Source organism: Physella acuta, unplaced genomic scaffold (assembly GCF_028476545.2).
Source record: "Physella acuta isolate Inbredline_101_S28 unplaced genomic scaffold, ASM2847654v3 ptg000191l, whole genome shotgun sequence".
NCBI lineage: Eukaryota > Metazoa > Mollusca > Gastropoda > Physidae > Physella > Physella acuta.
In genome coordinates this window covers 94,736-105,743 of record NW_026731710.1, presented here as the reverse complement: position 1 = coordinate 105,743, position 11,008 = coordinate 94,736, and the positions used below count along the sequence as shown (strand labels likewise).

The following is an 11,008-nucleotide window of genomic DNA, read 5'->3' as shown; positions in this document are numbered from 1 at the left end:
AGTGTATATTTAAGTTAAAATAAAAACAATCGGAATAACTCTTAATTTTTTTTTAATTAGTAATTATTCAGATCTGTCAGTGCTAATGATGTTATTTTTATGTCAATGTTACCAATATTTTTTTAGATACCCTATATCAGGGGTCGGCAACCAGCGGCTTGCGAACCGCATGTGGCTCTTTTGATGGCAAGATGCGGCTCTACAGTTCCATGCACAAATATTAATAATTATTTTATTTTATTTTTAAAACTCATAAAAGTATTAGTCTGCTGCACTAGGTTATGAACGACATTATAATAAATATAAACAATAAACACTCGCTAATCTATTAGAATATTTAGTTACTCCCTATTTCAATGTACTTGTTTTCTAAAACTTAGTTATTTAAATGTAAACAATGCCTCTGTTTGGATCATATTTATAGGGCACGGGTTTACTACACTACCGCCCACCACCATGGCGTGCTGTATGAAAACCTTGAGTGAACGTTAATCACTCACCTTGATTATATATATATATATATATATATATATATATATATATATATATATATATATATATATATATATATATATTTTATTTGTTTATTTATTTATTTATTTATTCATAATATTAAATTAAAAATGCTGGTGGCTCTTTAAGAAGTGGGAAAATGTGTATATTGTAACTTTTGGCTCTTCCGTCTCCCTGCCCTATATCCATATATAAATAAATATAAGTACCATAAAACTATTGGTTTACCCGAAAATTACAGAGATTAAAATAATTTTAAAATGTAATATTTTACCTATATTATGTATCAATACAAAGTTAAACTTTAAAACTGTTGGTCGGAAATCGTTTAGTATCTGTCATTGAAAATTTAAATTGAAACAATATTTTCAACACATTTCTAGTTTAGAATAAACACATTTTATAACCCTAAACTCTCTAATTTACACACAATGTGACAATGTTACCCTAGAAGTAATATTCCTACTAAAAATGTTATTAAAGGCAAGTGCTCTTCACTCTTCATAATATATGTTAGCTATCGTATTTAAGGAAACTTGACTTATGCGGACCAGTCGTAATAGAGATCATCTTGGAAACGTCACCCTGTTGAATCAGTTTGAGTTCCATTCAGCTTTATCAAGTTTTACTAACTTATCCCTTAATGAATCTCCGTCTCTACGTAAACACCAGGATGTGACCAGTACGTTTGTACCAGTGTTTCTTTCACCCACGAACAGAATGAAAAAAAGAGCCTCTATATTCTTTAGCCAGTGTCTACCCCCATGGATGGGTTGGATTCTCTCTCAGTAGTTTCAAGCGCCACTTACCATGGAGAAAAATGTCTGAAAAGAACATGATTTGCACTATTTACATCAGTGCTTGCATCCAAGTTATCTTCTTGCTAACACTCACCAAGAAAGCTGGTACTTTAACTTGAGCATAGCTCCACATTACTGAAATACTACTGGTTATTTAACTCAATAATTAATTGATTAAAACATTCAATACACAAGTCTATTGTCATCGTTTATTGTGTTGATGAAACAAAACATTCCTTCAATAAACTACGATACTGTCCTACCGTAACTACGATACATGTCACCTAATTACGTTACTGTCCTTCCTTTTTACGTTACTTTTTTGCTCTAATAACGCTACTCTCATATTCTAGCTATAATAATGTCCTAAAATAAATGCGCTAATGTTATACCCTAATTACGCTACTGCCTTTACTACAACCATATTTAACCATTCTAGAAATAAAATTAAACCGTCAATATTTTATTTAAAAAAAAATAATACAAAATATGGAAGATGTTTTATTCTTAATTATTTAACAAAGCTTCTAACAATAGAGACTATTTAAATTTAAACAATTTAACACCATATCAATGTAAAATAAAAAGCAAAATAGAATAAGCAGTGTATTTATCATTTGCTGGAATAGTAGTATTTGCATTTTACTTTACATCTCTATACTGCAGAAATAAAAAGAAAAAAAAAACACGAAATTTAAAAGCTTAATTTAAACTGTATCGCTTGCTAGCTGTAACGATATTTAGACTTTAGAGGAAACTTGACTTCTGTTTTATGTGGTCCAATCCATATGGAGACAATCTTGGAAACGTCACATTGTTGGGTGACTGCAATGTGCAATATAATGTAAACTGTGATGCCGTCCATGGAAGCTACACCATCACCAATTGTCTGTATTTGATTCCAAGTCCCAAATGTAAACAAGACAGGTCTGTAGTTTTCTCCACGACACGGATGTGACGACCTCGGATGTGTGTTGGAAGTATGTTAGCACCACGTCGTTGTTGGCATAGAGTCTGATAACAGTTGGAATGTTTCTGTAACATCTTGGTCTGGTACTTGACTAGACTACAAACGATAATACGTTTATCGTTGCTACTTTCATAGTGTAGATGTTTATATACATACTAATGTGTATTTATTGTTTATTCTTACACTGGCTTATATTTCCCAAGTGAGAAATATGATAAATAAAGCAATTGACAAATTTCGAATTTTAAAGTTTATTTAATTTCTGCACGAACAATGTATTCATAGTTCTAACTATACTGTCCTACACTATACTTCTTCTGACTGACTATGACTTTCTATTAGTATAAAATATTTACTATTTATACTCAAATCTAGCAAATCTACGTCCCACATTCGAACTCAACTGACAATCACCTAAAACTATAATGTCTAACTACACTTTCGAACCACCAACTGCCCTAACGCTTTGATTGATCAGCTGACCGTCACACGTGACCACGGTCGGTTCGTTTTTAATAGGTCGGGCTATTTGATTGGTTGTATTTCTTAGGTTCAGCTCGACTTTGTCCTAACTTCTAAACATAGTTACTTTTGGCTCATTTCAATACTTAACATAATATTGTATATTTTCGAAATGAATTATAAAACTTACACAATTAATTTTACTAGTGTATAACGATGGTTCAGGGTCAGTGCTATAATAAAACATACCCGGTTTAATAAACGAACTGTCACACATACTTATATACGTATGTAATGTTTTATTTTCTGAATTGTATTGTTTCTATTGGGCTGATGACTATATATAAACAGAAAAAAAAAACAGTAATTGAAATAATATAGTTCAAACATTAATTATTTTAAGCATCTGTGACCAATTATACCTATACATATTTATCTTGTTTTTACTTTGGAGAATGTTAATAAAAAAACATACCTGCTCATGTTTGCCAATAATTTATTTAGGATTAAAATCTGATATTGAAATATAATCAACACAATAATTTGACGCCTGCTTAGTTATTGGATTTTGATAAGGTAAGAACAGCGTTGGTAAACAAAGGGTAAATAGACGTGAAAATATGAAGTTGAATTGAATATGACTTAATTTACGTTACTTATTAATCACCTTTACTCCTTCTGTAGAATATCTGATTAGAAAGTCAGCCATAAACCTCCACTTTGTCCGGACACCGGCTGTGTATTTTACCATCTTCCAAGACATCCATGTGGTCTTGTGTTCTTTAACAATACTCCGACTACAGGTATGTTTTAGCGCTCTCTCGTTGGATTTCCCTATGGGTTCCATTCAAGTGCCTGTCGTGTCACATTTGTGTGAGCCATTTGCCAGCTACTTCTTATCTGTAATGCCATGGTCTCCTGCATTGTCCTTCTAAATGTGGGTGTGATATACTCGGTGTCCTTACCTACTAGATTTATTATTAATAACACACTATTGGAAAACAAATAGAACTTTTTTTTAATGAAGGCTTTAAAGATCTACTTTAAACTACACATGATAAAATAAAATCATAATTGTACGCAAATTATAGTTAAATGATCGATAAAATTATGTTTAACTAAATAAAGGATCAACAATAGCACACAGTTATGCCAGTGCATCTGATTTACCAGATCTCTGATATAAACGTTCTGCTTGTTAGTTTAGATTTCTGTATCGCTTCTCAGCTGTAACGACAGTGACATTGACTTATGTTTTATGCTGTCCAGTCCATATGAAGACCATCTTGGAAACATCACATTGTTGGGTGACTACAATGTAGAATAGACAGTAAATTGTGATTCTGTTCATAGAAGTTTAACCTTCACCAATCGTATGTATTTGACTCAATTTGTTATTTTTAGCGCAATTTCCATTCTGGAGAATTGCGTTTATTAACCCGTCATTTCTGGATGTATGAATGTATGAATGAATGAATGGATGGATGTGTGTCCGCAGCTTTAAGTCGTATCTCCTCCTCAACGAAGCAATATCGATGACTAGTTCCAAAAGCAATTATGTTAAGAAAGTTACGAGGATGAACATAGGCTATAAAAATTCCGGGTTTCTTTCATGGATTTCCCGGAAAAGCCAAAAAACCTCGAAAAAAAGCAGTTTTTAGCCCATATCTCGGCAACCAGACCACTTAGCGACTTGAAACATGTACCAATCGATTCCTGCCATAATTTAGAACAATATTGCCGAAGAAAGTTTTCAAAAATATCCTTTCGTTCGGTCACAAAAAATTTTTTGAATTAATTAAAATTTGGACCGAATTAGTAGGCATTTTTTCCAACCACACCACACGCGTCATCACGTTCAATAGCTGCACCATCACGTTCTATGGCTTCGTCATCACGTTCAGTAGCTAGGCGCGCAATGGTTTTTAGTCATGTAACTCTATTGTAAATAAAACATGTAAAATACTGAAATTTTTTTTAAATAAAAAACGTTTTAATAACTAACCAATGGTTTTACTAACCCTGCTCTTGATTTACGCTACGACAGAGCTATTTTTAGATAACATAAGGAAATTGCGCTAAAATTGTCACTAGACTTTTTAATTAACTTGTTTTCTTATACTTTAACGAGCCAAGTTGTTTAACATACACCCCGAGCACTGGAACAGGTCGACCATTAATTTTGCTGAGTTACTTCCCATTACAATAAATCATTGTGTTCAAGGAATACAACCTATAAAAAATAAATAACGGTTAATTATTTATGATAAGTGAAACACTTGAATTATAATTGTAAATGTTATCATTTTATTTCTAAATAAAAATATTTTTTATTTAGGATTGGAATTAATTTGATGTCTGTTAAAAAACTAAATTTATGTGCTCCATTTTACTTTTAATTGGACACAGTATATATAATAAGTGCGCAACTTATAGACTCCTTATAATTGAAATAAATCATCGCTGTTCTGCCATGATTAACCTGGAACTCATTTTTCTTTAATATTTTATTAATATTACACTGAAGATGATGTATTATCCAAATACATGTCTAACAACATTAATTTGACTCCAACCCCCACCTTATTTTGCATCATTTATCGTTTGTCATTCAGTTTCCTATTGTTGCTTATTAGTGTTGTTTTATTTATATTGTTTACAAACAAACATTGTAAAGTCATCATTAGACACTATTTTACTATTATCATATATGTACGGTAGTTTGATCCACAATGTACATAATCACACCAATGACCCCCTCATCCTTGTGTATTCATGTTATTATCCATAAATTAATACTTACAGTTGTTTTGTTAACTTTAATAACATGTAAGGCCTTATTTGAACTCTTTTACGATAACACTGTTCACCATTTTTTTTTACCTTTAAAACTCCACTGTATCCCCACACCCCATGATAGTTACACGCCTACCTACTCCTAACCTGTCGGTACCAAACATTCAAATAAACATAAACACCGATTTGAACATAGTAACCTTTCACCCTCCCACTAAATCGCTCACACAGCAATATGTTCGTCAAACCCTCCCCCCACCCACACACACTATAAATAGTAACACTTAGATGACACAGCACAGAATTTGACGCTTGGCTTGCCTTAAACACACACAGAACCCTCTCCACGTCTCATCAGACACATCTAGCCCCCCCCCCCCCCCCGTCTGTCCACTTCACCCTCAGACATGATAACCCCACATTCTCTTTAACTGTTCAAACGACCCCATTCAACATCAAATTCTAATATCTATTCATTTACTTATTTAAAGTTCTAAATCTTGCTTCTCTCCCCTCATTTATGGATGACCCTTTAGGCCTATATGCACAAATCTAAATCTCGATTTATTGTTTCATTTAATATGTTTCCTTTTTTTATTCCTGCCAATTATCTCTTTCTTGTAAGGTTTCTGATCCCAGAACACATTATAGTTAAAGGATCGGGTTTTGTGAGGCACAAAACAAGATGTTAAAAAATCAGGTGCCCTTAATTTAGTGTTCGAGTGCGATTTTTAAAATTTGTTTTCTATTATTTAGGAAAACTTGAATAGTTTAAAGAAACTATTTAAGTAACCTTTATTTACAGAGCATGTTTAATATCTGCACGTGAAATGATATTTTTATAAAACCAATGGTCACTGTATGGGATACACTGTGCTTTGTCCACAAGTGATTTGACCGTTGTGTGTTTAACTTTGGCTTTCGCAAACAGATATGCTTTTTTTTTCACTTTGCTGTTCGGGTAAAATACTTTTATTTGATTTCCTTTATACCAACACTGTGTTCAGTATTGAGGTAACTTTTTTTTTTTAAAGTTAAAGCATTAGGTAAAATAAAAATTAAACACATCTATATACGTTCAAATAAAAAAAAAATATATATTAACAAAGATACCGTTTGTTTTTGTTCTTTTCATGTTTCATTTAATAATTTGTCAGTTGTTTTTTTCATGCGACCATTAAATCCACATAAAACCAACTAATTTTATTATTAATAGCACAATATATGGAAAAAAATAATTAAAAATAATATTCGTTAAGATCTACTTTAAACTACACATGGTAACATCAAATCATAATTTTACGCAAATTATAGTTAAATGTTTAATAAAATTATGTTTAACTAAATAAAGGATCAGCAATAGCACGCAGTTATGCCAGTGTATCTGACTTCAGATCTCTGATAAGAATGTTCTACTTTTTAGTTTAGGTTTATGTATCGCTTCTCAGCTGTAACGACACTTTCCAATGACATTGACTTATTTTTTATGTGGTCAAGTCCAAATGCAGACCATCTTGGAAACCTACACCAATCTCTGTATTAGACTCAATGCCCCAAATGTAAACAATGCATTTCTGTAGTTTAATTAACGATACGGATATGACGACCCTAGAAGTGTTTTCGAAGTATGTTAGCACCATGTTGTTTTTTTGTCCACTTTAACGAGAAAAGGTTTGTAACATACACCCTGAGAACTGCAACATGTCGACCATTACTTTTACCTAGTTACTTCCCATTACAACAAATCTTTGTTTTCAAGGGATGCAACATGTACACACAAAAAAATAATGGTGAACTGTTTATGTATGGTGAGACACTTGCATGATAAATGTAAATGCTTTTATATTGTTTTTTAAATGGATATTGTCTGTTATTGCGAAGTAGAATTCATTTTATGTCTGTTAAAATGGTAATTTGTTGTGGTCTATTTTGATTTTAAATGAACACATTAGCTATACCAACTGCGTAATTTATCTACGCATGATAATTCAGATTAAGCACTGAGTCATCTCCTTTGCTCATTTTCAGAATAGATTTGGTAATTTTTGTTTAATAAACAAAAATGGCTACCGCTACGATGAAAGAAATTGTTGCGTTGTATCAAAATTTAAAACGTATATGGGATAGTAAGCCACAAAATTTAGAAAAGTCTGGAGAACTTCTTTCCAGACTCAAGTTGTCACTCACCCAAGTTGCATTTATACCAACAACAGAGGCGTCAGTGACTAAGCAAGAATTGCTAATTGCTCGAGATATACTTGAAATTGGAGCACAATGGGCTATTGCTAAAAAGGATATTCCAGCATTTGAAAGATACATGGTCCAATTAAAATGCTATTATATGGATTACAAGGATGACCTTCCAGAGTCTGCATTCAAATACCAGCTTTTAGGACTGAACCTTTTGTGTCTACTTTCTCAAAATCGATTAGCAGAATTTCACACTGAACTGGAACGGTTACCTGTAAAGGAGATTCAGAATAACATTTATATCAAACACCCAGTAAGCATGGAACAGTATTTAATGGAGGGAAGTTACAATAAGGTTTTTCTAGCCAGAGGAAATGTTCCAGCAGACAACTATAACTTCTTCATTGATATTTTACTGAACACCATCAGAGATGAAATAGCAGGGTGCATAGAAAAAGCATACAACCGTATTGGTCTTAATGAAGCTGCCAGAATGCTTTTCTTTGAAGCCCAAAAACCAATGAAGGAATATGCTACTCAGAGAAAATGGAGATTAGAGAAAGACTTTTTTCACTTTATTCATGAAGCTAAGGATGCTGATCACACCATCCCTGCCAAAATATTAGCTACACAAACCATTGAATATGCCAGAGAACTTGAAATGATAGTATAAACTTTGATGTTAAAGCCTTTTTCATCTGTTTTATTTAACAAAATTTGACATATTTGATTTGAAATAACTTTCAATTTAATAAAAAAAAATAAAAAGCTTGGGATTGTAAAATGTGACGGATTGAGTTAAATTTCAAACAATGGATTAATTTTAAAAAGTGCATCTGAATAGCATTAGAAGCATAAATAAGGACATAAACATTTTGAAAAGAAAATATGATTGGTCAGTCTGAAAAAGAGTTTAGTGGTTGTTGTGTGAGTGAAGTTTTGTACAACATGCAGGTTTTGAACTTAATTTTATTAAACCAGACAATAAAAAAAAATGTTTAATAGATCATGTTTGTTGTTACCAGTTCAAAAAAAATACATTAAAAACACCAATTATTTCTTTAAAAAAAAAAAAAAAAAAAAAAAAAAAAAAAAAAAAAAAGTAATTTTTGTTTAAAATGTAAGTTAATTACATTTTTGTGTGTGGGGAGGGGGATGGGGGGGGGGGGGTTGCGAATATTTAGTTCCTCCCAGTATTTATTATTCAATTATAGGTAAGGTATTGTAGTTTATTATTAATGTTAAACTCTTCTAAAACAATAAAGCAATATCGCACTTTATCCTAACATTTTTTTTTTACTTCAGCACCCTTATAAAAAATATATTTCCTACCCTCTTGTAAGGTGTTATACAATCCTTCATCTTCGTTCTTAAGTTTAGTATGGGAAGGGATTCACTCCAACACAGTTAAGCATAAGTGTCAACTGGTTATGCACCATACAGTTCATTAACTCAGATTTCAGCCTGCTTTTCTTTCTGGATTTGCTTCCATAGTCTTTGTTCAATACACACACAAAAAAATAATATCTAGAGTTTCTAATAATGTCCGCAATACAATTAATCTAACATTTTTAATAGTCTAAGTTTAAACGTCTAAACAATAATTTGTAAAATATCTAAGAGGTTTAATTTTTATTAATTTTTAATGAAAAAGTGGTTTAAGAAACAAAAAAAAAACTGATAAAGAAATATCTATTTTGTTTGGTATGTTTATACTTTTGTACCATCATATTTTAATACATAGTTTCGTTTTTGGTTTAAGTTTGTTCGTGGCACCCAAGTGACTGTCATGTCACATGTGTGTAAGACTTTCTAAATGTGTGCTCCATACGAGTGACTGTCATGTCACATGTTTGTGAGACTTTCTAAATGTGTGCTCCACCCGAGTGACTGTCATGTCACATGAGTGTGAGACTTTCTAAATGTGTGCTCCACCCGAGTGACTGTCATGTCACATGTTTGTGAGACTTTCTAAATGTGTGCTCCACCCGAGTGACTGTCATGTCACATGTGTGTGAGACTTTCTAAATGTGTGCTCCACCCGAGTGACTGTCATGTCACATGTGTGTGAGACTTTCTAAATGTGTGCTCCACCCGAGTGACTGTCATGTCACATGTGTGTGAGACTTTCGAAATGTGTGCTCCACCCGAGTGACTGTCATGTCACATGTGTGTGAGACTTTCTAAATGTGTGCTCCACCCGAGTGACTGTCATGTCACATGAGTGTGAGACTTTCTAAATGTGTGCTCCACCCGAGTGACTGTCATGTCACATGTGTGTGAGACTTTCTAAATGTGTGCTCCACCCGAGTGACTGTCATGTCACATGTGTGTGAGACTTTCGAAATGTGTGCTCCACCCGAGTGACTGTCATGTCACATGTGTGTGAGACTTTCTAAATGTGTGCTCCACCCGAGTGACTGTCATGTCACATGTGACATGTGTGTGAGACTTTCTAAATGTGTGCTCCACCCGAGTGACTGTCATGTCACATGTGTGTGAGACTTTCTAAATGTGTGCTCCACCCGAGTGACTGTCATGTCACATGTGTGTGAGACTTTATAAATGTGTGCTCCACCCACCGCCACTTCCTCCTGATCATTAATGTCATGGGTTCCTGCCTTTACCTTCTAGACATGTCTATGTTAGACAATAAATTGCCCTGCCGACCTTTTTTTAGAAAAAAAATTCCAAGATATGTGTTAATAATGTTATGTATCTTGTTTCGAACACTCTGTATTTGGATTTAATATATTCATAAACATAGAGAAAATATCTATAAAATGTGTTCACAAAAGTCTATAAAAGTATTTTAGTAAAGTCATCAACCAGGAAAAAAACGTAAAATTTCCAGACATACAACTAAGTCTGACCAAAGCTTTTTACCATGTCTCCCTTAAAATTTGCCTGAATTCCCCCCCCCCCCCCCCTTCCACTAGCAAGCCCCCTCTAAACTGATCGAGTACTAAGTACTTCCTATTCTAACTGTGAAAAGAATCCAAGGGATGCTACCCTAACAAATGTAAAATTGTCTTAAAAAGGAAAAAAAAAAGACAAAAATATATTAATTAGACATACAATAAAATATCGAAAATATCGAGTACTAAGTAGCTACTACTCTAGAACTAACGCCCCCACCCCCTTGATCAAGTACTAAGTAGCTTCTACTCTAGAACTAGCACCCCCACCCCCTTGATCAAGCGCTATGTAGCTTCTCTGCTAAAAACTAACACAACCCCCCCCCCCCCCATCATTTATATTTTATTTTATATAACAC

General features: G+C 33.2%; 1 protein-coding gene across 1 annotated transcript; it reads left to right on the top strand.

Annotated features, from left to right (window-relative positions):
- Nucleotides 1-7,601: 7,601 nt before the first annotated feature.
- On the top strand, nucleotides 7,602-8,462 carry LOC131936856 (26S proteasome non-ATPase regulatory subunit 8-like). The gene has a single exon (XM_059293955.1). The coding sequence runs from the start codon at nucleotides 7,604-7,606 to the stop codon at nucleotides 8,402-8,404; it is 801 nt and encodes a 266-aa protein (XP_059149938.1). The 5' UTR covers nucleotides 7,602-7,603; the 3' UTR covers nucleotides 8,405-8,462.
- The last annotated feature ends 2,546 nt before the right edge of the window (nucleotides 8,463-11,008 follow it).